Raw genomic sequence first — 27,529 nt, forward strand, 5'->3', positions numbered from 1 at the left:
AGGTCACAAATAGTACTTATTCATATTCAGTCATGTTCAGTACACGTCACAAACAGTACTCATTCATGTTCAGCACTAGTCATAAATAGTACTTATTCATGTTCAGCACAAGTCACAAAAAGTACTCACTCATTCATGTTCAGCACAAGTCACAAACAGTACTCATTCTTCTTCAGCACAAGTCACAAATAGTACAGGTCACAAACAGTACTCATTCATGTTCAGCACAGGTCACAAATAGTACTCATCCGTGTTCAGCATAAGTCACAAATTGTACTCATTCATGTTCAGCACAAGTCACAAATAGTACTCATTCATGTTCAGCACAAGTCATAAATAGTACTCACTCATGTTCAGCGCAAGTCACACAAGGCATTTCTCAATCGTATTTTCTTAGACTCCAGCTGTACTGAAGAACCCAGAGGCATGCAAGATTCTTGGATACTCGTATTTAATGCCTCCTATAGTAACACACCCACCACTTGCACATATGTTTTAGTCTCCTAATAAGGAACGTGTGTCATTTGCCCTTTTGTCTCTGCATCCACATAATCTGGTCAGTTATGCTTGGTTTGCTAGTGAATATCTCTCAAGACACTTGTAACAATCCTTAGATCGCCAGGACTCGGGGGGGGGTGACAGTATGTCTGACAGCACTGCATCCAGACAGGCCTCACACTCAGACTCACAGACAGGATCTAACAAGAGTTTCCCTTCTGTTCCCTCCTCTGCCTCATTAATGCTTCTCTAATCATGATCGGGTTTGATCAAGTTAATGTAAACTTAAAATCTCTGCCACCTTCCTGGGAGGTGTAATATGAATCTGTCTTTAAACACTTTTTGCACAGAAGTAAAAAGACCTTTCATAGTACATCAGACTTATTTAGCCAAATGGGAATAAATACTAGTAACTTTTAATCAGCTATATAATCAGAGGCTGTGCTGCCCAGTGTCTTGGCTGTAACTCTGATTGTATCAGTTATACCTGTGTCAGTCATATCACCTGCTTAAGTCTGCACTTGTGCCACTCTTACTAACTCCTCCAGCTGGGACCAATGTCAGCCTTACAAGCTCCACATCCTGATCAATGTGGTCTTGTGCCAGTCTAACAAGCTCCCAGATCCTGGCTGTGTGCCAGTTCTATGAGCTCTCAGAGCCTGGCTGTGTGCCAGTTATGTGAGCTCCCAGATCCTTGGCCCTCTGCCACTTCAATGAGCTCCCAGATCCTGGCTGTTTGCCAGCTCTATGAGCTCCCAGAGACTGGCTGTGTGCCAGTTCTGTGAGCTCCCAGATCCTTGGTCCTCTGCCACTCCAATGAGCTCCCAGATCCTGTGTGCCAGTTCTTTGAGGTCCCAGATCCTGTGTGCCAGTTCCACCAACTCCCAGATCCTGACATTGTGCCACTCCAATAAGCTTCCAGATCCTGGCCCTGTGCCAGTTGTATGAGTTCCCAGATCCTGGCCCTGTGCCAGTCCAATAAGTTCCCAGACCCTGGTCTTCTGCTAGTTCTATGAGCTCCCATATCCTGGCCATGAGCCAGTTCTATGAGCTCTCAGATCCTGGCTGTGTGTCAGTTCTACGAGTTCCCAGATCTTGGCCCTGTGCCAATCCAATAAGCATCCAGACCTTGGTCCTCTGCCAGTTCCATGAGCTCCCAGACTCTGGCTCTATGCCAGTCCAATAAGCTCCCAGATCCTGGTCCTGTGTCAGTTCTATGAGCGCCCAGATCCTGGCCGTCGGACAGTTCTATGAGCTCCCAGATCCTGACTGTGTGCCAGTTCTACAATCTGCTAGATCCTTCTTCTGTAGCACTCTTTCAAGCCACCTGAGCCTGGTTCCAAACTTTAAAGCATACTTCCCAGCAAGCTTCAAGTCAGAACAATACTCATTTCCCCAGTCATCACAAAACAGATCAACAGGCTTTTCACCCTATGAACATGCAGTACGTCACCTCAGAAAAACCTAGCAGACTCTTAAAGCACATTTGTACCCAGACAGGAGACAAGCCATACCCATGTTTCATTCCCTCTTAAGGTGCCAGCACATACATTCAGCATGATCTGAATAAAGCTTAGGCTACCTAACAAATGGATCTGCTGCTACAATGTGACCCAGTGACCTATTCTGTAAAGGCCTGTCAACCAATCTATGAAAAAGACAAAACACCACATTTTTGTCCAGTTACCAGATCTCAGTTATGGGTAAAACCTTTTGACACCATCAACACATAGGTGGACTTCTTAAATCATTCACTAATTTAGTGAAACATACATATCATATTTTCTGGAACTCAGTATAGTAGAGAAATACGACTTTTGATGCCTGCTAACACACTTAGAGCTTATTTCATACCTCCTCACACCCTCTCAGTTAAGTCCTGATACACTTTTACCCACCTTTGTGCTGGGGGGAGAACTTGCAAAGGACCCTGCTTCGCTGCAACTGTTTGTGATATATGACACACAAAATCTGAATGACCATCAATGGCAGTCGATTTAGGGATCAGCTTTTTGTGTTTTCATGCTTTAACTGTTCAGGGATTGATAAATGTGTGTGTGTGTGTGTGTGTGTGTGTGTGTGTGTGTGTGTGTGTGTGTGTGTGTGTGTGTGAGAGAGAGAGAGAGAGTGTGTGTGTGTGTGTGTGTGTGCACATGAATGTGTGTATGCATATTTTCAAAATATCGAAATATAAAAATAGTAAATGCCAAAATATTGATCCCAAAGGTCTGAAACTCAAAGAATGAAAAACAAAACAATAAAAATACAACTCAGTTATTTTGCAGGAGGGCAAGACCCCATGCATCCCCCAAGAGGTGAGCTGTGCTGGCATGCATCACCCATGAGGGGAACTGTGCTGGGGGGGGGGGGGTTGCAAAAATGCAGGAGCTTCTGCTCTGTGTGGTGTGTTGCACTGTGGATTAATTGGCTCTGCATTTATTCAGGACCAGTTTTGTGTGTGTGTGTGTGTGTGTGTGTGTGTGTGTGTGTGTGTGTGTGTGTGTATATATATATATATATATATATATATATATATATATATATATATATATATATATATATATATAAATTAATGGGCCCAAAATTAGGGACTGATGTTAACTGTTGCTCTTATAAACTTAAAAAGTTACTGGAATAACTGGCTGTATGTTAGTATGCATTATGTGTGTGTGTGTGTGTGTGTGTGTGTGTGTGTGTGTGTGTGTGTGTGTGTGTGTGTGTCTAAAAGAGAGATAACTGTCACAAAAATAGGGACAGATTTTAAATATTGCTCTTATAAAGATAAGAAATTTGCCAGAATAACTTGATCTATGTTATCATGGTGTGTGTGTGTGTGTGTGTGTGTGTGTGTGTGTGTGTGTGTGTGTGTGTGTGTGTGTGTGTGTGTGTGTGTGTGTGTGTGTGTGTGTGTACAAAGATGCAATAATAGGGACATGTTTTAAATGTTGCTCTTATAAACTTAGAAAATTGCTGGAATAACTGGATCTGTGTTAGCAGGCATTTTCCGAGGTACATGAAGTCTACACAAAGCCAAATATGATGGGGGGTGGGATAAATGCCAAAAAACAGTGACAGATTAAGTATTGGTTTTATAATCTTAGAAAGTTAACAGTTTGCTGTTATTAGTTGCACAGTTTCACTGTTTTGCACTGTTTCATGTGGTTCTTAGAGCATTATAGTTTTAATAAAGCCATGCACTTTTTTAATTTTTGTTGTTTTATAGGCTGAGATTCACTTTGGTTTGTGTTCACCATTTAGGACAAAAGCACTATATTTAACTTTGGATTATAGTGTTTAGGACACAATAGGTTCATAGGTAGGTACTAGGCTATCAGCCCTAGGGCCCATACAAGCCTAGCCAAAAAATGTACCCTGGCTTTCGCCACCCAAGAAAATTATTTTCCTGTGCCCCTGTCGAGCAGAACTATATGTAACTTCAGATTATAGTTCTTAGGATAGAAGCAATATATTTAACTTCAGATTATAGTGTTTAGGGCAAAAGCACACATTTAACTTCAGTTTATAGTCCCTTAGGACAGAAGTACTATATTTAACTTCAGGATTATCGTGCTTAGGATGTAAGTACTATATTTAACTTCAGATTATAGTGTTTAGGATAGAAGCGCTATATTTAACTTCAGATTATAGTTCTTAGGATAGAAGCACTATATTTAACTTCAGATTGTAGTGTTTAGGACAGAAGCACTACATTTAACTTCAGATTGTAGTGTTTAAGACAGAAGTACTATATTTAACTTCAGATTATAGTGTTTAGGATAGAATCACTATATTTAACTTCAGATTGTAGTGTTTAGGACAGAAGCACTATATTTAACTTCAGAGTATAGTGCTTAGGACAAAAGCAATATATTTAATTTCAGATTATAGTGTTTAGGACAGAAGCACTACATTTAACTTCAGATTGTAGTGTTTAGGACAGAAGTACTATATTTAACTTCAGATTATAGTGCTTAGGATAGAATCACTATATTTAACTTCAGATTATAGTGCTTAAGATAGAAGCACTACATTTAACTTCAGATTGTAGTGTTTAGGACAGAAGTACTATACTTAACTTCCGACTATAGTGTTTAGGACAAAAGCACTAAATTTAACTTCAGATTATAGTCCTTAGGATAGAAGCACTACATTTAACTTCAGATTGTAGTGTTTAGGGCAGAAGCACTATATTTAACTTCAGATTATAGTGTTTAGGATAGAATCACTATATTTAACTTCAGATTGTAGTGTTTAGGACAGAAGCACTACATTTAATTTCTATATTTAACATCAGGTTACAGTGCTTTTGACAGAAGCACTATAATCTAAAGTTGAATAAAACCCTACAGGTCAGGTCAAACTGCTGTTAAGAAAGGAATAATTAGAAGATCATATAAAAATTGCATGATAACTGTAAGAATCAATCAGAATCAATCACAGGAGGTTAGAAAAGTTTGGGAAGAAACATTTGATAAGCGATTCCTAAAGGAACAATGGGGGGTATATATATACGTCTCCAAAATATGCAACAAAGTCTAGAAGATTTAGAATCTTTGCCTGGAAGTGTCTACATAGGTATTTGTATAGGTTCATAGGTTGGTACTGGACTATCTGCCCAAAGGCATATTTTAGCCCAGCCACGTTGTGCGGTATTCACCGCCCCTTTAGTAGTTCCCTAGACCCTTGTACTAGCAGCTAGTACCCTTGGCCCCTATCTAGTAGTGCTGTTGGTGTGATCCCCGGTGTGAACATTCTGTTACCCATCCACTCATTAAGATTCCTCTTGAAGAGTGATAGTGAGGGTCTCTGTCTTATGTAGATCGGGACCCTGTTCCATAGTAAGGGAAGTCTCTGCGAAGGGAATCTATCCCTCCAGCATGTTCTATACATTGTTGTGTTGAGGTTTATATCCCTAGAGCGTGTAGCTCAAGTAGATTTGGTTTTGCTAAGATGGAGCATGTTCAAAAATTCTGGGTTGAACATGGCTCTGTACGTTAGACAGAGATCGCCTCTGAGAAAGCGGTATGCAACAGAGAACAGTCTTAGCTTTTTCAATCGTGCTGCATAGGGCAACTGTTTGAGGCCAGTAATCCTCTTGGTTAGGTACCTCTGTGGTCTCTCCAGCTGCTGGAGATGTCTAGCCAGGTACATTCCAATTGATGCATTGTACTCAATAATGGGTCTAATGAGGGAAGAATAGAGGGGTACCATTACATCCTTAGATCTTGATGCAAACCCTTTCGTGATCAGATGCGTCACATAGAAGGATTTTCTAACCACTTTGGCAACATGGTTATCAAAGGAAAGCGGACTATCTACTTGGGTCCCTAGATCCCTTATTTCTTCTTCAGATTTGAGGGGATTACCTCCTATGTTGTAGTTTGCGGGTACTCTGTTTTTTCCAAATTGGATTACTACGCATTTTTTTGCATTTAGCTTGAGAACATGGCTTTGACACCATGCATCAGTCTCATTTAGGTCCTTCTGGAGGATCTCCATGTCGGGCGGAGACTCTATTATAGCACCCAGTTTGCAGTCGTCTGCAAACGTAGTCAGCCACAGCCCTTCCATGCTTATACCCAAAATAGACTCCAAAAAATTTTTCCTCGGGTAGACAGCAAATGCTACAGGTGTGATGGGGAACAAAAGGGTAATTGGGAACATTTTCTGGGAATGTAATGAGTTGGCAGACTTTAAAGATTCTCTACAGACTGCTCTGTCAGAGATACTGGGTGAGCAAATTGGTATAACGAAGGAAATGATTTTTTGATCTAGGATACATAACGGGAACTGCCTAGATATAGTAAGGCCTTGCTGAGTCTAACTACGGTGATTGCCAAAAAAAGCAATCGCTAGAAAATGCAAATAGTATTTTTATAACCTTCGTTGAACTTTTAAACTGTTTTTATTATTTGCAACTGTGTTTTCTGCACTGCCTATTTACAGTACTTGAACAATTTATAGCATATACTAGATTCCGACTTGCTGAATCTAGACTGTTTGGCATTTTCTGAGCACTAAAGCCAGCCATCTTACATTAAGAGGCCCCTCCTGCACCTCTTATGGCAGAAGAGTGTAGTCAAAGACCCATCTGAGCTGGAGATTGTTTGAACAAGACTCAATCTTGGGCTTTCCAACTGGTTGTATTGTTTAAAAAGTGTGTTACTTAGCTGATATTCAAACACAGCATTTGCCCATAGCTGCTCACTGTGCAAAGGGGGTAAGCACTGCCATGTATAGATGCAAATGCTTAAAAAGTCAAATTTTCCTTACATACCTGCTAGGGAATCCTCCTAAGCTTCCCTGCTTCTTGACGCACAATGCAGTTGCACACTGCTGCCCAAAGAGCAACCTAGCTGCCCTTTTTGAGGTGCCAGCACAGGTTTCTACCCCTAAACCTCCCACAGATTAGCTGAGTTTACTAGTTCTATAGCAGAACCTAGTCTATCTAGCCCACCCTCCACCACTTACTACAAAATACACCTGGCAAACTGGAAGAGCAGTTTCCCACCATTTCTCCAGCCAGCCCGATTGACATGGGCACCCTGAGGCAATGTAGCAATTGCTTCATGTACACAAACAACCTACTACTCCTAAAACATACAAATGCAATATGTGAGAGATGTATCTATACTATGAATCTGGAATTAATGGTCTCTCTCTCTCTCTCTCTCACATAATACCAAAACAAATACCAAGCAGGTTGTCAGCACCCACACTAAACCCACACATACCAAGCACACAACACATAAATCCACATACAGGGAGGTACTGAATAGATATATATACCAAAGGAGCAAAGACCTCCCAAGTGCAAACCTTCTGCACATAATACAGTCCCAACAGCAGCCATTACACATAACACATGCATCAGTGTCTCACCCAATAAGCCCCTAAGGCAAAACATATCTAAACCAAATGTCTTGGTCACAGACGACTCCATAGTGAGACACACAGATATAACCCTCACTAGACTGGACAAGGAGAAGGCCATGGTCAGCTGTCTGTCAGGTCCCAGGATCCGCCAAATCTCACACGCACTCAAGTCACTCAACCACAAGTACTGTTATGACTCTGTCACAGTCCATGTTGGACTGAATGACTTGAAGCGTACCTCAATGGACCACATGAAGAGAGACATGATGGAGCTTTCAGATTATGTGTCCCAGGCAGGTATGTCCCTAGCCCTAAGCTGCATTCTTCCCTCACCCAGGATGATGCCACAATACAAATAAAAAATGACTGAATTCAGCAATTGCTTTAGCTTCTGGTGTCATCCAGGGGGATCTAGTATCTGACAGCCTGGGATGATACAGTCGACAGACCATGCTGCTTTTCCAGAGATGGCCTTCACCTGTCACCTCTAGGTTTTAGGTTGCTGGCAAAGGTACTTGCCTCCCCATAGTGCCTTTTTTAGGCAATGTCATAAGAACAAAATTCCTGATGTAAAAATATCCTGTAGAAACAAACTCATGTTTATGGTCTTAAGGCAAGGAGACTAAATCAGAAACTATACTCACTTGAAGCACTTCTCACCATGGAAGATGCTGATGTCTGCTCAGTCAGAGAGACATGGCTCAAGGCCTCAGAGAGTACCCAGGCCATGTAGAGCTACAATGCCTTCCACACGTTCAGACCACACAACAAATGTGAAAAAAAAAACAAGGGAGGAGGGGTATCCACCTTCACTAAAGACATATACACGTCTTGACTGGTTCAACAGTACGACTCCCTATATTTACTCAAAGACAAACTAACTGTAGGAAAGACTACCCTCTCCATGTCACTATTAGCTACAGGTCTCCCACTATGAACCACAAAAAACACACAGCCTACCTGGACCTACTTAAGTCACTCTTAGTACAGCCAAATACCCTGGTCATGGGCGACTAACTATCCTTCCATCTACTGGGTGACATGTATGAGCACAACCGCACTCGCCCAATGGTTCCTGGACACTGTTAACACAAATGGTCTGGAGCAGATAGTCAGCACACCTATAAGGGGCTCTAACATCCTTGGCATAGTGCTCACCAACATGGGGGATTACTGCACCACCCCATATGTGGGGCCTTTCCTGGTAAAGTCCAATCATAAATTAGCCTTGGTCAAAGTAATGATTGTACCTGACCCACCTTCAGGGGCAAAAAGGTTAAAATATTTCTCCAAAGCAAACTATAGCCTACTGAGTTTTGGCATCAGTAGTTTCAGACCCCTTGCCAACACTGACAGCAATGACCCCTATACTGAGATATACACAAATGTCCTGTATAAACAATTATATAAAAATGTATAGACTCAGCCATTCTGGAACAGATTAAATCAAAGATCCTCATGAAAAAATAAGCCACCCTGGTGTTCATCCAGCATAAATACGTTACACAATAAAAGAAACCGCTGTCAAAAAATGAGGGAACAGTCCCAGCAAAGGAAGAACTCCCTGCAAAACATAAACAAGCAGCTTAGACATCTTGTAAAGTCCTCTAAATCTAATTATGAAACTAAGTTAGCATCCCTAGCTAAGGTAAATCACAAAGCATTCTTTAGCTAGGTCCAAAATCTAAAAGGGAAGGCCCAGCTTTGTGCCAAACTAGTTGAGGACAGTACCTCTTATACTGAACCTGAGCACATCGCCAACCTCCTAGCAGACAGGTTTGGCAAAAACTTTACCTTCTGTCGCCACCCGTCATACTCCATAACATACCTGTCACTAGTCCTCTGCCTAATAACTCCACAGAGCAGGTCATAGCTGCACTCTCCAAGGCCAAAAACACAACCTCTGTGGGACTAGAATACATCCCAGGCTGCTTACTAAATGGTTTAAAACAGGAGTTAGCAGAACCGCTGAGCATGCTCTTCAATCTCAGCCTAAGCACTGGCTTTGTCCCAGCCGAGTGGAAAACAGCAACCATAATCCCCTTGCACAAAGGCAGTCCCTCAACCAGCCCAGGGAACTATAGACCCATGAGCATAACCAGCCTTATCTACAAGACCATGGAGAGAATGATCATGAGCCTTATCAACAAGGATACAGGTGACCTTTTAAACTCTTGATCCAACCCAGTTTGACTTCGTTAAAGGCAGATCTTGCCTGCTAAGCCTGCTGGACTTCTTTGAGAATGTCACCAAGGCTCTGGATGAAAGCAAAACAGTTCACACTGACTATCCTGACCTAGCCAAGGCCTTTATTTATTTATTTTATTTATTTAATACTTGTTTACTGGGAAAGTCCAACTTGGAACAAAGCCAATTTTCAGCAGAGGCCCGGTGAGAAACGCTCAAGATGTATGTCTTTGTAACGTTAGAGGAAACCGCAGCACCTGGAGGCAACTCACACAAGTGCAGGGAGGACATGCTGACTCCGCACGGAAGGCACCCCAGACGAGAATCGAACAGGAGAATAACTTGCTGTGAGGCGACAATGCTACTGCTGCACCACTGCCCCATAACAGAATCCCTCACTCAGGCATCATTGAGAAACTCTTCCAGCTGGGGATCAAACCTTAAGTCACAAGATGGGTTGCCAACTGGCTCACAAACAGAACACAATCAAAACTGGGGAGATCTGTTACCAGTGGTGCTCCACAGGGATCTGTGCTAGGCACCCTACCATATGGTATCTATTTTTCAGAAGTCCAGGTGAAAATAGATGGCCTATGGCTTACCAAGTTTGCTGATGACTGCAAACAAGGTGCAATCATTGAATCCCCCAAAACATACTACAAAATGGGCTTACACAGACAAATGATTGGTGTTAAAGCCACTGACTTAAACTAAATGAAAAAAAATGCATTATCATCACCTTCAGCAAAGGAGAAACCCCTGATAATTACAACATTAATAACACCCTCATAGTTCAAACCCAGTGCTGAGAGATTTAGGAATACAAGTTGATATCAGCCTTAATTTTGATTATCAGGTGTCCACAGTAGTAAGGAAGGCATTCTACATTGCGCACCTTGTAAGCAAGGGTACAGCATCCAAAGCTAAGAAGGTTATAACTGCCCTGTACTTGGCTCTCATTAGACCAATAACAGAGTACAATGCTCCCTTCTGTATGTACCTCTGTACCTCATTAAACATCTGCAGCAACTGGAGAGACCTCAGAGGTTTCTCACCAAATAAATTCAGGTCCTACAACACATGACCTACACAGACAGACTGAAGGCCATATCACTTTACTCAGTACCATATAGAGAGCTTAGAGGTAACTTGTGCCTGGCCTACAGAGCAGTGTCAGACCCTGCCTTGATGAAGGTGCTGCACTTTTGCAAATCCAATGGGACAAGATTCACTCACTCTGGGGATCTTAACCCAGCCTGCAACATTAACAGGACATACTGGAGAGACAGATATGTCTCCCAGAGGTTGCCACTCCTCTGGAACAAACTCCCAATTCATGTAAAACAGAGCTCCTCAATGACTCTAAGTGTAACCTGGACAACTGGATGGGAAACTATAAATTTACACCTGGGGGGGGGGGTGTTCACCTACGTCCCTCTTAGGTAGGAGCAGACGGTGCTGATTTTAGATTCACATGCAAACATAGACTATACATCGTAGTCCATAAGGGAACACGGGTTTAACATGGCTAGGCTTGTAGAGGCCTAACGGCCAAAAGGCTAGTAACTGCCTAAGATCTTATGATCCTATGGAAATAGGATCTTTAGAAAAGGGTAGGAGAAAATTACATAGAAAAATTGGGAACTGTGGGAACAATGCATGCAGAGGAGGAATGAGGTTTAAAAAAAGGCAAGATTTGAATAAGCTATGTAATGACTGACTGACAATGATTGGATAGATTATAAGTGATATATAATGTTTTCAACTAAAATTATGTAAATATGGCTCGTTTTCATTTATATAAATGTATGTTTGCTTATGTTATTAATAAAAATGTTCCTTTCTTAAAAAAATGTTAGAAAATTGTGTATATACAAGACATTAAAGATTCATTAAACAGACTTGATAACATAAAAAAACAGTACTAGACCAGAGTACATTGCAGGTGCCTTTGTTACAAGAACGTTAGCCATAAGTCACTGTGTAGCTCTTTTACTGTTAACTATGGTAGGTAAACTTATGACTGTAATGCAGTTTCATTTTGTGTGCTGATCAAATAGTGGTTACCATATCATTTACAGGAGTCTCTGGGCATTTCCCCTAATGGCAGGAAGTGTGTGGTGGGAGGCAGGTGTGTTTGACCTCTGCACAAAAGGTGGGGTAAAGTTGGGGAAGTGCCGAAGATAGAGCTGCACGTTCTGCAATGACAGACCAAAGGGAAACAGCTTTTCAAAGCCTGATCCAGTTCTAGTTCATGTCTTGACTGTCATAACCTTCATTTAAGGTGCTGTGGTGTTTTCTCAGTACTGGAAAGAATTCCTGATGCAAATACATCATTTGGGGAGAATTATCTGAACTTTAACTTGTAACACGAAGCAGCCAGAGTGAAGGATTAGAATGCTGAGGTGTGCAGCACTGTTACCTTGGATAGAATTGAAACTTAGGTGTCTTATAACTCGCAGCATTGTTGCTACTGTCTTAAGGTATAACACAGTGGAAAGAGAGAAAAGCTTGCCTATTTGCGTTTGGTTCTTTTTGCATTATACTGTAGCCATTGTGGCATCTTGTATTATACTTTGGCCATCGTGGTGTCTTGCATTATACTGTAGCCATTGTGGCATCTTGTATTATACTGTGGCCTTCGGGGTGTCTTGCATTATACTATGGCCATCTTGGTGTATTGCATTATACTGTGGCCGTCGTGGCATCTTGTATTATACTTTTGCCATCGTGGTGTCTTGCATTATACTGTAGCCATTGTGGCATCTTGTATTATACTGTGGCCTTCGTGGTGTCTTGCATTATACTGTAGCCATTGTGGCATCTTGTATTATACTGTGGCCTTCATGGTGTCTTGCATTATACTATGGCCATCTTGGTGTATTGCATTATACTGTAGCCATTGTGGCATCTTGTATTATACTTTTGCCATTGTGGTGTCTTGCATTATACTGTAGCCATTGTGGCATTTTGTATTATACTGTGGCCTTTGTGGTGTCTTGCATTATACTATGGCCATCTTGGTGTATTTCATTATCCTGTGGCCTTCATGGCATCTTGCATTCTACTGTGGCCATCGTGGTGTCTTGCATTATACTGTATTTAGGTTGAGTGGTGTGGTGAATCTCTGTGTAAATATGACAGCTGACTGCAGATTCTCCATTGCTCATCAGACCTGATGCCGGAAAAAGTTGCTGTCACTGTTTTTAAGCTTCTCTGGATAACCAATGTGCGACTGAAATGTTGGAAGGTAGCCTGCTTTAGGCTTCAACATGCCTGGAATATTAGACATACCGACAGCTAGAAATCATGTCCATTTTCCTTGCCCCAATTGAGGAAATAATTACTGAAGTTTTACTTACTAAACATTTTAATGAGTTTTTTTATGCATTCCTGCTGCTTACTTTCACGTCATGCTGGCATCCAGTCTGTGGCTGAATCGGAGATGTAGCTGGGCTCTACTCAGCTTCTCCATGATACACTGAAGTACACTTAGCAGTGGTACACATTTTTGTGTACTGAGATGAAGTTCTGGCCAAAAAAATGAGCCCTTGGCCAATCAGTTTTTCATTAGAATGTTGCCTGTAAAAATGTAAGTTTGCACTGCATTGTCCTGACTTTAGTACGCAGAAGAAATGTGCATGTCTGTTTATGAGTTTGTGTTGTAGGAATAGAGTCTATACTAAAACAAAAACAAATATTAGCTGCACAACAGAGGAAGATAAAACATCCACATCAGGAACAGACAGCACAGCTGTCAGCAGGTTTAGCTGCCTTCCTGACTCAGTAAGTTAAAACCCATTATGCATAACTGACCATTAAGTGTAAACCACTACAATGTACAGGGCTCCAAATTCAGCCTTAAAATTATGACCTACCTTTGATATGCAACAATAAAATCTATAGTGACATACTTGGTATGCAGCAGACCATTTTCTAACGTTCTATTCGTCAGTGATACTATCACCATTACCATCCATGGCACTGTATAACTGTCAATGGATGGATTTAGGATGGATCCTTTAAATGAGAATTCAATGCACATGCAACAAAGTTTTTTTTTTCAAGCATGTTACTGCCAGCTTTGCTGTGATGATGTCTACCATAATTTGTGTTGCCTTTGTATTATGTAGGCAGCACTTTTTGAGGGGAGAACTGTAGACCTGCTTATATTCTGTGTAATGAGTAAGGCAGCATTAGGCTGGCAACATCTCTGCACTTACTTTACTGAGTAAATATGTGATTGCTTTAGTCATGTATTGAGCAACAACATATACTAAGAGTGTTCTTTTCAGTAGGCAAGCCAATAAGCCTTTGAATCCTGTAGTACCAGCAGTGGCTTCAGAAGTACAGTACAATATTAGGCAAGTTTTCTTTTTTTTTTTTTTAAGATTGTAAAGCTGCAGCTGTAGTCTTTTCATCATACAGAAGTAATGAGATTATTTGTTGTAGGCATGTCATGGGACTGTCAGTTCCTGTGGGGGCAGCACAGCTGGGTGTTATAGGCATGTCATGGAACCATCAGTGCCTGTGATGGCAGCAGAACTGGGTGTTGTAGGCATGTCATGAAACCGTCAGTGCCTGTGGGGGTAGCAGAGCTGGCTGATGTAGGCATGTCATGGAACCATCAGTGTCTGTGGCAGATGTACAGCTGGGTGCTGTAGGCATGTCATGGACAGTCAGTGCCTGTGGCAACAGCAGAGGTGGGTGTTCAAGCCATGTCATGGAACCATCAGTGCCTGTGGCAGAAGCAGAGCTGGGTGCTGTAGGCATGTCATGGAATCCTTAGTGCCTGTGGCAGCAGCAGAGTTAGGTGGTGTATGCATGTCATGAACCCTCAGTGCCTGTGGCGGCAGCAGCAGAGATGGGTATTGTAGGCATCATGGAACCATTAGTGATTGTGGCAGCAGCAAAGCTGGGTGTTGTAGATATGTCATGGAACCGTCAGTGCCTGTGGCAGCAGAGCTGGGCGTCGTAGGCATGCCATGGAACAGTCAGTGCCTGCATAAGAAGCAGAGCTGGGTGTTGTAGGCATGTCATGGAACCATCAGGGCCTGCATAAGCAGCAAAGCTGGGTGTTGTAGGCATGTCATGGAACCCTTAGTGCCTGTGGCAGCAGCAGAGTTAGGTGGTGTATGCATGTCATGAACCCTCAGTGCCTGTGGCAGCAGCAGAGATGGGTGCTGTAGGCATGTCATGGAACTGTCAGTGCCTGTGGCAGCAGAGCTGGGTGTTGTAGGCATGTCATGGAACCGTCAGCACCTGCATAAGCAGCAGAGCTGGGTGTTGTAGGCATGTCATGGAACTGTTGGTGCCTGTGGCAGCAGCAGAGCTGGGTGCTGTAGGCATGTCATGGAACCGTCAGTGTCTGTGGCAGCAGTAGAGCTGGGTACTGCAGGCATGTCATGGAACCATCAGTGCCTGTGGCAGCAGCAGAGATGGGTGTTCAAGCCACGTCATGAAACCTCAGTGCCCGTGACCGCAGCAGAGATGGGTGTTGTAGGCATCATGGAACCATTAGTGATTGTGGCAGCAGCAAAGCTGGGTGTTGTAGATATGTCATGGAACCGTCAGTGCCTGTGGCAGCAGAGCTGGGCGTTGTAGGCATGCCATGGAACAGTCAGTGCCTGCATAAGAAGCAGAGCTGGGTGTTGTAGGCATGTCATGGAACCATCAGGGCCTGCATAAGCAGCAAAGCTGGGTGTTGTAGGCATGTCATGGAACAGTCAGTGCCTGTGGCAGCAGAGCTGGGTGTTTAGGCATGACATGGAACCGTCAGCGCCTGTGACAGCAGCAGAGCTGGGTGCTGTAGCCATGTCAAGGAACCATCAGCGACTGTGGCAGCAGCAGTGCTGGGTGTGTAGGCACATGTCATGGAACCATCAGTGCCTGTGGCAGCAGCAGAGCTGGGTGCTGCAGGCATGTCATGGAACCATCAGTGCCTGTGGCAGCAGCAGAGCTGGGAGTTGTAGGCATGTCAAGGAACCATCAGTGTCTGTGGCAGCAGCAGAGCTGGGTGTGTAGGCACATGGCATGGAACCATCAGTGCCTGTGGCAGCAGCAGAGCTGGGTGTGTAGGCATGTCATAGAACCATCAGTGATGTTCTACTCACACAGTCCTCTTGTACGCTAAACATTTTATAGATAGTCCATTTAACATGTAAAGAAGCTAAGAAAAAGAAAAACGACACGTTTTTTTATGCCCAATCCACCTTCATTCACACTACAATACACAGCATCCCTTTTAACTGAATTTAACCTAGATCACCACAAAAATACTAATTCTAGCAACTCTTTTTTCCATATGCAATGGAAAATGAAAATATTTCCCAGTATACAGCTATGAGTAAGATAATCATTCTTAGAACATGATACTTTAGTTTTCCACATATTTTCCACATATTTATTACATGTCTAACATATTCCAATATTTTCATCCACTGGTCTATCACCATTTCTCATTACCAAAAATAATGCCTAATAAGTTAACTTCTGATTTAGTACAATAAATTCCACACACTTTAATACAGTCACCATATCCTTTGCTTTTTATTTCATTTTTAAACTCACAACACTTCTCCAATATTCTGTTTCAATAATTGCTTCATTTATCCAGCATTTTCCATTAGCTACTATCACCAAATCATCAGCATATGCAGAGTGGTATTTTTGTACCATTTTTAAATACTGCTGCCCTATCCCTGGATTTCAGGTGGTCTTTTTGTCCCATTTTTAAATACTGCTGCCCTATCCCTGGATTTCAGCTGGTATTTTTGTCCCATTTTTAAATACTGCTGCCCTATCCCTGGATTTCAGCTGGTATTTTTGTCCCATTTTTAAATACTGCTGCCCTATCCCTGGATTTCAGGTGGTATTTTTGCCCCACTTTTAAATACTGCTGCCCTATCCCTGGATTTCAGGTGGTATTTTTGTCCCATTTTAAATACTGCTGCCCTATCCCTGGATTTCAGATGGTATTTTTGTCCCATTTTTAAATACTGCTGCCCTATCCCTGGATTTCAGGTGGTATTTTTGTCCCATTTTTAAATACTGCTGCCCTATCCCTGGATTTCAGGTGGTATTATTGTCCCATTTTTAAATACTGCTGCCCTATCCCTGGATTTCAGGTGGTATTTTTGCCCCATTTTTAAATACTGCTGCCCTATCCCTGGATTTCAGGTGGTATTTGTGCCCCATTTTTAAATACTGCTGCCCTATCCCTGGATTTCAGGTGGTATTTTTGCCCCACTTTTAAATACTGCTGCCCTATCCCTGGATTTCAGGTGGTATTTTTGTCCCATACTGCTGCCCTATCCCTGGATTTCAGATGGTATTTTTGTCCCATTTTTAAATACTGCTGCCCTACCCCTGGATTTCAGGTGGTCTTTTTGTCCCATTTTTAAATACTGCTGCCCTATTCCTGGATTTCAGGTGGTATTCCTGTCCCATTTTTAAATACTGCTGCCCTATCCCTGGATTTCAGGTGGTATTTGTGTCCCATTTTTAAATACTGCTGCCCTATCCCTGGATTTTGGGTAGTACTTTTGTCGCATTTTTAAATACAGCTGCCCTATCCCTGGATTTCAGGTGGTATTAGTGTCCCATTTTTAAATACTGCTACCCTATTCCTGGATTTCAGGTGGTATTTGTGTCCCATTTTTAAATACTGCTGCCTTATCCCTAGATTTCAGGTGGTATTTTTGTCCCATTTTTAAATACTGCTGCCCTATCCCTGGATTTCAGATGGTCTTTTTTTCCCATTTTTAAATACTGCTGCCCTATCCCTGGATTTCAGGTGGTATTTTTGTCCCATTTTTAAATACTGCTGCCCTATCCCTGGATTTCAGGTGGTATTTTTGCCCCATTTTTAAATACTGCTGCCCTATCCCTGGATTTCAGGTGGTATTTGTGCCCCATTTTTAAATACTGCTGCCCTATCCCTGGATTTCAGGTGGTATTTTTGCCCCATTTTTAAATACTGCTGCCCTATCCCTGGATTTCAGGTGGTATTTTTGTCCCATTTTTAAATACTGCTGCCCTATCCCTGGATTTCAGGTGGTATTTTTGTCCCATTTTTAAATACTGCTGCCCTATCCCTGGATTTCAGGTGGTATTTTTGTCCTATCTTTAAATACTGCTGCCCTATCCCTGGGTTTCAGGTGGTATTTGTGTCCCATTTTTAAATACTGCTGCCCTATCCCTGGATTTCAGGTGGTATTTGTGTCCCATTTTTAAATACTGCTGCCCTATCCCTGGAATTTGGGTAGTATTTTTGTCGCATTTTTAAATACAGCTGCCCTATCCCTGGATTTCAGGTGGTATTAGTGTCCCATTTTTAAATACTGCTGCCCTATTCCTGGATTTCAGGTGGTATTTGTGTCCCATTTTTAAATACTGCTGCCTTATCCCTAGATTTCAGGTGGTATTTTTGTCCCATTTTAAATACTGCTGCCCTATCCCTGGATTTCAGGTGGTATTTTTGTCCATTACCCATTTTTAAATACTGCTGCCCTATCCCTGGATTTCAGGTGGTATTTTTGTCCCATTTTTAAATACTGCTGCCCTATCCCTGGATTTCAGGTGGTATTTTTGTCCCATTTTTAAATAATGCTGTCCTATACCTGGATTTATCTTCTGTCTCAGTAATGACAGTATTTATAACTAATGCAAATAAAACCCTGCTAAGCAAACATCCCTGCTTCACACCTCTTTTTATTTAAATATCTTAGGCTCACAGTGATTATTAGGTTAATGACCTCAAGAGGCCTCTTTAGGCCTTGCCAAGCTTCCCACATTTATTTGACAAGTTCTGATTCCGAGGGGTTATTTTATGGGGTATATGTATGTTTGAGCATAGATCATCAAGCAGTTACTGGCTACCTCTGTCTACCAGAGACACAGGCACTAGAACAGGGATAAAGTTCCTATTTCCCACCCACTAGTCCAAGTTATGATTGAATTTGTTTAGGGAAGAATGCTGACTGTTCCAGAGAAAGGTTAGTCTCTGAGACGCACACCTGTTCCTCCAACATGTCCCATTTATGTTGCAGATAAGGTTTGGGTCCCTAGTTCACATAATTCTAATTCTATATATTTTGAAACTGTGTAACAGGTCCAGCAGAGTGGGAATCAGAGAATGCTTTGTAGGCCAAGCGTACATTGCCTCTTAGCATTCACTAAACCATCCATTTATAATTGCCTTTAACTGAATTACTAGACAGACTTAAGTCTCAGAGGCTTCTCTTTAAATCCACATTGTTCTAAAATTTCAAACATGACTGCATGACTTATACAATCATAAGCTTTTTCACACCACACGTTAATTCATTTTGTCAGTCTGATACCTCCTTTACAACAATTAACAAGTCTTTTGTACATCTTCCTGTTACACCATAAATATTTCATTAATTATCTCCTTCTAAATGCTGCTCATGCCTTTTGCAGTATATTCATAAATATTTTGTAATCAGTATAATTATGCTTAATAGATTTCCAATTCTTTATACTGTCCTCCTCACCTTTTTTCTTATAAATAAGTTTCATTATACCCTTACACACACGTCCATCTGTAGTACCATTTTTAGCCAATAATTCATAACTCTAACAATAATACTTTCCTTTTCATAATCCACGTCTTTATAAAAATCATAACCTAATCCATCAGGGCCAGATGTGCTTAACCTTTCAATAGCTTTTAAAACATTATCTAATTCCCTTAAAGTTATATCCTTCCCCATTTCCATTACTTTATTCTCATCAGTTTTTCTTATATCCTTTTTTAACATTCATTTTGATTTCATTTAACATTTGCATTTTTACAGCTATCATCATATAAATGTTTACACGTTCTTTAACAGTTTGCATAATTTGCTTACAGGGAACACAAAATGAACGTGGAATACATTCCTCTACATTAGGGCACACAAAAAGAAATGCACAGTATTACGTGCAGGAATATCATATTAATACCATGCAAGTGGTGACGAGGACATTAAGATGCCTAGCTATACAGCATTTAGACACACTTAAAAGTTTGTGCCGCTCCTGAATTTGGCACAAATACCAAAAGGTTTTGCTGGATGGATGGCTCCACTGCTACTTAGTAAAATCTAAACCACAGACTGTAAACTAGAGAAGTCAACCTCGAACACTGCACCCATCACAACTGTGGGTAAAGCAAGTCTGCCTGAGGCAGTGGAGGCTGAGAGAATCGAACCTTCCACCACTGGACACATGAAACAGCTTGTTAACAGCTCCTTAATCCTCTAAGCCAACTGCCAGACCAAGTTTAGAAGGTATTTCTTGCAGGGGTGCTATCTTGCTGCTCTTCCCACACCCCCTTATTTGTATCTACACACTCCATGGTCACACACATTTGTGGAAGTGAGAAAATGCCAGTATAAAACTGATACAACAGCTAGCACAACTGTGATTGTGCAGTACAGCTGGAAAACGTAAAAATACTTCCAGGGAATGTAATTTCAATGAGTTTGACTCATTCTGTTTAAACTCTGGAATTAAGATTTGCTGAATGGTAAATCTGGACTGCTCGGTACTGTGATGAGATTTGGATACCATACAATAATCACTTGTAAGTAACAGAAACAACAGACAGACTTAGTCAAGTAAAATGCAGAAAAATGTGTGTCCATAGCCCTGTCTCTTTATCACAATACTGCTTCGCACAGGTTTTTGTTATATTAGCTGCAATCATAAAAGTTGGCACACAGCACCTTACATGCCATGGCTACTCATCTGTACTGTTGTCACAATGCTGTACTGGACATCCTGCTGTTTGTAGCTAGGAAACAGTGACCATGTACTAACAAATAAAAGGTTTACAATTACAACTACAGTGTTTGGTTCTTTAAACAGATTAGAAGAAATTCATTTCTAGAACTTTGCTGTCAAGGTGATTTTTTTTTAAATCCATTTGTTGAAATTAAACTGATTACAATCAGCAACCAAACCATAATCTCAATCGTTAACTGCCTTGTCTTCTATGAACATAAGAAATTGTAATGTCTATCCCATGTGACTGAAAAGGGGTCTTTGGACCAGCTTAATTTCCTGTAGAGCAAACAAATACTTAAATTAATTATCAGAATATTTACTTACTAGTGTTGGGGCCACCAGAAAGTTCTGTCCACTGCACTTTATTGCTTCTGTTCCCTCCTTCCGTATTAGCGGATGGCATCTCATCATCTCTGTTAAACAGTATGCAAAGGCGATCTAATGGGATACTGTATCCTGCATAATAAATAAAGTACAATATGAAATCAGCATATGGTGGTTTTCATACCTTCTGTTATTCCGGCAGCGCACCACATTGGACTAAGGCTATCAGATAATGAAAAGCCTTACCCTGTAGTCCACAACTTAACCCCCACCCCACCCCCACCGCTAGCATAATGTGTGACTAAGTAATGTCATCGAACTAGACTAGCACTGAAAAAAGTTATCTTTTTCTTTTGGGTGAGTGATCTGGGGAAAAATAAAAGGAGTCTGGCTTTCTTTGAATTAAGGAGTTGGTGGTTACAAAGTAAGTTTTCAATAGAGTTAAAGGTACACTGCCTAATCTTCTCTAAATTTTCTAGACGGTCTGAGAGACAAATAAAAGTTGAATCATCTGCATACTGTCCAAGGGATGCTTGTTTTATATAAGTATGAAGACTGTTTACAAAAATGCTAAATACAAGAAGACAAAGGATGGAGCCTTGTGACACACCTGTAATGATGGGGAGATAAGGAAAGGGTAAAATTCCATTTGACAGCCTGGTAGCATTCTGACAAGTAATTATTAAACCACTTAAGAGATATAAAAAGTCATACTACAGCTGTCCACAATGTGTGAGACACACTGTTGAATGCTATAGATAAGCCAGAAATAAGGAATATACGAGTTCATCTATATCCCTGGCTTTATTTATGTTATCTGTAAAAGTTAGGAGGGCAGTTGTCATGATATGGGCAGGTCTAAAACCATGTTGAGTTGTTGTTGTGTCTTTCAGCTTTTCCCAGTTAGGGGTCGCCACAGTGGAACTCCGGTCCGCTAATGATTGGCAGTAGATTTTTAGGTGCCAAGTTGCCAGCTCTGACGCACAACCTTCAACGAAGGTACGCCCATTCACGCATGTCTCCAGACAGAAGACTGTAAAGCTGAGAATCGAATGGAACAACATCTTACTGCCAGGTGACAACGCTACCGCAGCACCACCACTGCAGTATTCTAAAACCATGTTGAGTATTCCTTACTAATTCTTCCTTTAAGAGAAGCTGGAGTAGTCGTTTATGGACACATTTCTCCAATATTTTTGAAGGGGGGGTAAGATTGCAGTGGGTCTGAAATTAGATATTTCAGTAGAAGTGTCACATTTGTGGACAGGGATGATATGGCTTTTTTCCACATGGTAGGAATATAAGATTTCTGTCTTGATCTGTTTATAAGGATGGAGACTGGATATGAGACTGCATTATCAGCAATTTTGAGGTATTCTGATGAAAGGGTATCTGCAGAGGGTGAGCAGGGTGTAACTTTGGATAATAGCTTTTATGAAGGAGGTGGCAACTGGTTTTAGTGTGTGAGTGCAGGTACTAGTGGATGGTTTAGACATGAGCCAGGAGGGCCAGGAATGGATTTATTGGTGAGGGCAGCTATGCTGTGAATGAAATAAGAGTTAAACACTGTGGCTGTTTCCAAGGGGGATTTAATGGGACAAGGGTTAAGGACATTATTAAACAAATTTTACACTCTGGAACTAATAGATGACCAAAATTGGTGGGGGGGGGGTTATATCTATGGTTGTTTTGCAAATCAGAATAGTATTGTTTCTTATCAAGGCTGACTTAAGGTTACAAATCTCTTTAAAGAGCTACAGGTTTTGTGGAGTTTTAACATTCAGCAAGTCTCCATACCTCATTTCTGATCTCATAAGGCTTCTACCGTGATTGGTAAGCCAAGAGGCAAAGTTTGATTTCACTTTTTCTACGTAGTGGTGCAAGGCTGTTTAGGATGCCTAAAAAGTTGAATTAAACCTCTCTGCTGCCTCATCTAATGGCAAGACTTTTAGAATATTCCAGTTAACTGAGTTCAGAGCAGCTAAAAATGATTCATGGTTAAATTTTGAGAGATTACATGTAATTTTGTATACTTGTTGTATGCCATGGTGAGTAATACATCTGAGAGCATATGTAGGATAGTGATCATTAAGGGATTCAGGATGGGGTCCTGATGTAGTGTTGTACGGATCAGAGAGGAGAATCCAGTCACGAATGGGACTTGTGTCCTGGGATTAGGTTCATAGATTAGGTTCATAGATTAGTACTAGGCTAACTGCCCTTGCGAGAAATTTTAAGCCTAGCCAATTATCCCTTGTGAGACTCAAACCCTGCACCTTGTGTTTGTAAGGCAAACACCTTAACCATTAGGCCACCCTCCCAACCCAATTAGTTATAACAAGTAGGAAAAGTTATAAACTGAAGACATGAAGGTTGATGCTAGAAGGAGAGTTAGAACTGATAGTACTCCAGATGATGCTGAAGTTACCCAGGATGACTGTTTCATTGGTAATACTATGTGAGATCTAGTAAAGAATGTCTTCAAGGGTGGATATATTGTTTCTGTGGGGTATACAGAACAATTATACAAAGAAGTTTGCGGTCATTTAATTTTCTATAGGTGGTAAGTAACTCTACACTACTGAATTTGGACAGAGTTTTTGTAAGAGGAGAAACTTCATACATGTTGGGGAACAGGATAGTTATCCTTCTAGCTTTCCTGTTTAGCCTGTCAGCTCTAATGATGCTGTACCCTGCGGGAAGAATTTCTGAATTTTCTATATTAGGTTTTAGTCATGTTTTGGTAAAGGAAACAATATCTGGTGCAAAATGAGAGATCCAGGCATGCAGTTCAGTGTTCAATTACAAACTTGGTTATTACATAAGTGCGACGTATAGGTTCTGACAATTGAACTTCCCTATATCTTTCTTGTATATACTGTATGCACTTACGTTTGAATTACCTTAGTTACCAATTCTTTTGTATGTATTTTGACAAATGTACATTTAGGTTTGTTTCTGAACTTAAACAAAAAATTTAAATAAAAAAAAAACTGAAAACATACTCTCTAGAAAACCTGTCAACATAAAGTAATACGATCATCATTATGTTCTAGTCATAATCACCCTCTGTCAGTACAGATACCATAGTGGGAATGTCCTGAAAAGTGTCTCAATATGGTCTACCTGGTCATAAATGAATGAATAAATATCTACCTGGTCATAAACGAATGAATAAATACCTATCTGGTCATAAATTAATGAATAAATATCTACCTGGTCATAAATGAATGAATAAATATCTACCTGGTCATGAATGAATGAATAAATATATACCTGGTCCTAAATGAATGAATAAATATCTACCTGGTTATGAATGAATAAATATCTAACTGGTCATGAATGAATGAATAAATATCTACCTGGTCATGAATGAATGAATAAATATCTACCTGGTCATGAATGAATGAATAAATATCTACCTGGTCATAAATGAATGAATAAATATCTACCTGGTTATGAATGAATAAATATCTACCTGGTCATGAATGAATTAATAAATATCTACCTGGTTATGAATGAATGAATAAATATCTACCTGGTCATAAATGAATGAATAAATATCTACCTGGTCATGAATGAATGAATAAATATCTACCTGGTCATGAATGAATGAATGGATGAATAAATATATACCTGGTCATAAATGAATGAATAAATATCTACCTGGTTATGAATGAATAAATAACTGGTCATGAATGAATGAATAAATATCTACCTGGTCATGAATGAATGAATAAATATCTACCTGGTCATAAATGAATGAATGAATGAATAAATATCTACCTGGTTATGAATGAATGAATAAATATCTATCTGGTTATGAATGAATGAATAAATATCTACCTGGTCATAAATGAATGAATGAATATCTACCTGGTCATGAATGAATGAATAAACACATTATCTAATTCCACTGCATTGTGCATCTTATGCTGGCTTCGGAGGGAGTCAGCTTCAGAATTTGAAGACTTTACCATCTGAAAAGTCAAACATATACATCTAAAAATAAGTTATGGGGAGAGAAATAAGTCAGGCAGCACAGTGGTGCGGTAGTTAGCATTGTCACCTCACAGCAAGAGGTTCTCCAGATTCGATTCTCAGCTGGCGTGCCTTCTGTGCAGAGTCTGCATGTGCTCCCTGCATTCGCTTGGATTTCCTGAGTGCTCTTGTTTCTTCCCATATTCCAAAGACATGTAGCAGGTGGATTGGACACTTTAAACTGGCCATAGGTGTGAGTGTGGGCATGCGGGTGTGTGGTGCACCCTCCAAGGAGGGTTGGGGCTAAGGCTAGCAACCCGATCCCATAAAACATGTAACCACTCAGAAACAATGAGTGCTGAAGGGAGTATGTTGTTTGATGTGCTGCATGGCACAGAAATTAATCCAAAAGAGAGAGAGAGAGAGAGAAATAAGTCACACTCTTGATACAAAGGGGATGTGGAATAATTCTGTACTGTCGTACCTCATACCTATTCTATTCTATTGGCTTTTGCAACAGCTGATAAATTACCTTTGTTGTCTGTGTTCCACTGCATTAGGTACCATAAACGCCAGAGGAACTGAAATGTTATCTTATAAACTCTAGGCATACCTCATTTACAACAGTTACCCATCCCTTTACTTACTATTCCTATAATGGGTAACACCCACACACATGAAGGTTCCATAAACGCCCACAAACATGAAGGTGCCGTATGTAACACCCACACACATGAAGGTTCCACAGGTAACACCCACAAACATGAAGGTTCCGTAGGTAATGCCCATAAACATGAAGGTGCCATACGTAACACCCACACACATGAAGGTTCCATAGGTAACACCCACAAACATGAAGGTTCCGTAGGTAATGCCCACAAACATGAAGGTGCCGTATGTAACACCCACACACATGAAGGTTCCATAGGTAACGCCCACAAACATGAAGGTGCCATAAACTTCTCTTAAACACAGAGTCTCAGTGGCTCAAATCCAGTCTTCTTTATCTTGTATTAAATTAGCCAAATATGTCTTGTAACAGTTTAATGTGCTCATTATAAATCTGTTGGTCTATACAGGTATGTTACTGCATCTTTCCAGAAACTGTAAGGCTAAGTTATATCCCCCTAGCAATGACTATAAATGGTTACTCACAGAAACTTGTCAGATAATGACAAACATAAAAACACAGAATATCTCTGCATAAGAAACAAGGAATGAAGACTTCCAGTTTCTGGACTGAAATACTTACTTCCCCAAGTCAGTCGTTACTGTGCATTTCTTTTCAAGCTTCATATTAACATTACTGCTTTGAACATTATCAAATATTGTCATATTTTCCTTCCTCTTGCTTTTCCTTTGGGTATCTAATTTCTTTACTAGCTAATTATTTAACACTGAGAAATTCAAGAATATTTCATTTTCATCCTAACTTTACACTCCATATGCTCTGTCTGCACATTTTACAGGTATGTGACCTTTGCTAATGCCCCCTTTGTGACAAAAGGAGATACTGCCAGTACAGCTATCTGGAATTTTGTAAACAATTATATGTTATTTGTGAATATCAACATGATAAGATGCTTATGTTACAAATGTATTAGAACTGTATGCCATATAAGATGGTTTCTACAGACACGTGTGTTCAAGAGATATTTTGTAGAATGCTTGCATTTGAAATGTATCCACAGTGTACCCAGCTGGAAAAGAAAAGAAATGTACATGAACTACTGTAACTGTCTGAATGTATTTTAACAGGGGAAACTGGAATACAGGAGGTTAGCTTCAGAAAAATAACTGAAATTATATTACTTTATGGCCAGGCCATAAAAAGATGTTATCTTTCAGTTTCAGTGTAGCAACAGACACAACGTCTATACTAGGGAGCTTTCTCTATTGTCTTTAAGGTGAAATAATTGCTAGTTTTGAAGTGTGTAGGAAGGTAATTGTTTTATGACTTCCAGGATTTGCCAATGATCTGAGGAAAAGCCCTTGTCTATGTATTTTCACAGGGAGATGATAAATGCTACCAGCTGCCATCAATGGTTGTTTTGAGCCTGGAAACTAGTTGTCAGATGACAAGAAATTATGTCATTCTGCAAGCTATCCCTGCAGTAATATTTGAGATATTAGTTTGGGAAGTCTCTTAGAGAGAGACTACATTCTGTATTCCGTCTTTGACCTGACAACATCAGCTAGAGGATCCATTCACCACACATCTGCCTTCCTCTGAGTGAGTGAGTAAGTCTAGGGAACAGTACAATTCTCTTAGGTATAGTCAGGAATATAGCAAAGCTTAATTTAGATGTTTTTCTTTCTTTATTTGAGACTGTCTTACAATGTTGTTTTAAATATTTCCTGTGATTTTGAACTTTGTATATATTTAGTATTTTCTTGTTCTTTTATTATTTATTATTAAATATATTTAGACCTTTCATTGTGGCTGGTATTTGTGTAGAGATAAAGTTCTGAGAGTACTTCCATATTTATTTGGTGACACTGTGGGCCACTCCTAATAGCCTTGCTCTTGGTCAAACTATCATTTACATTAATAGTAATGTTACACAATAAGACTGGACACCCTTTGTTGAGGGTCTTCAAGTAGCTTTTAAAGGGTTCTGGTGGCAGTGATAACTACCTTATAGTCTGGGCAGAAGGGGGTACAGTTAGTAAACCTGTGCCAGGCTTTCCCAGGTGTGTGTGTGTGTGTGTGTGTGTGTGTGTGTGTGTGTGTGTGTGTGTGTGTGTAAAACAAATATCTAAGAGTGTGTATGTCAGCTACTTGGGCAGGGAACTGAAGCACTGGTTAGACTGGTTGGAGGACTTGGCTTGGAACCCCTGATAAGGACTCAACTCTATAGCTGTGCCA

General features: G+C 40.6%; 1 protein-coding gene across 1 annotated transcript in view; it reads right to left on the minus strand.

Annotated features, from left to right (window-relative positions):
- Positions 1-27,529, minus strand: part of LOC122797876 (zinc finger protein 260-like) — a 183,765-nt gene that overhangs the window by 73,845 nt on the left and 82,391 nt on the right. Inside the window, exon 3 of the mRNA XM_044066397.1 lies at positions 20,680-20,811. Coding sequence (XP_043922332.1) covers positions 20,680-20,811 — 132 coding nt within the window. The remainder of the gene's footprint in view (positions 1-20,679; positions 20,812-27,529) is intronic.

The sequence above is a fragment of the Protopterus annectens genome, chromosome 3.part1, assembly GCF_019279795.1.
Source record: "Protopterus annectens isolate FY-2018-M chromosome 3.part1, PAN1.0, whole genome shotgun sequence".
Taxonomy (NCBI): domain Eukaryota; kingdom Metazoa; phylum Chordata; order Ceratodontiformes; family Protopteridae; genus Protopterus; species Protopterus annectens.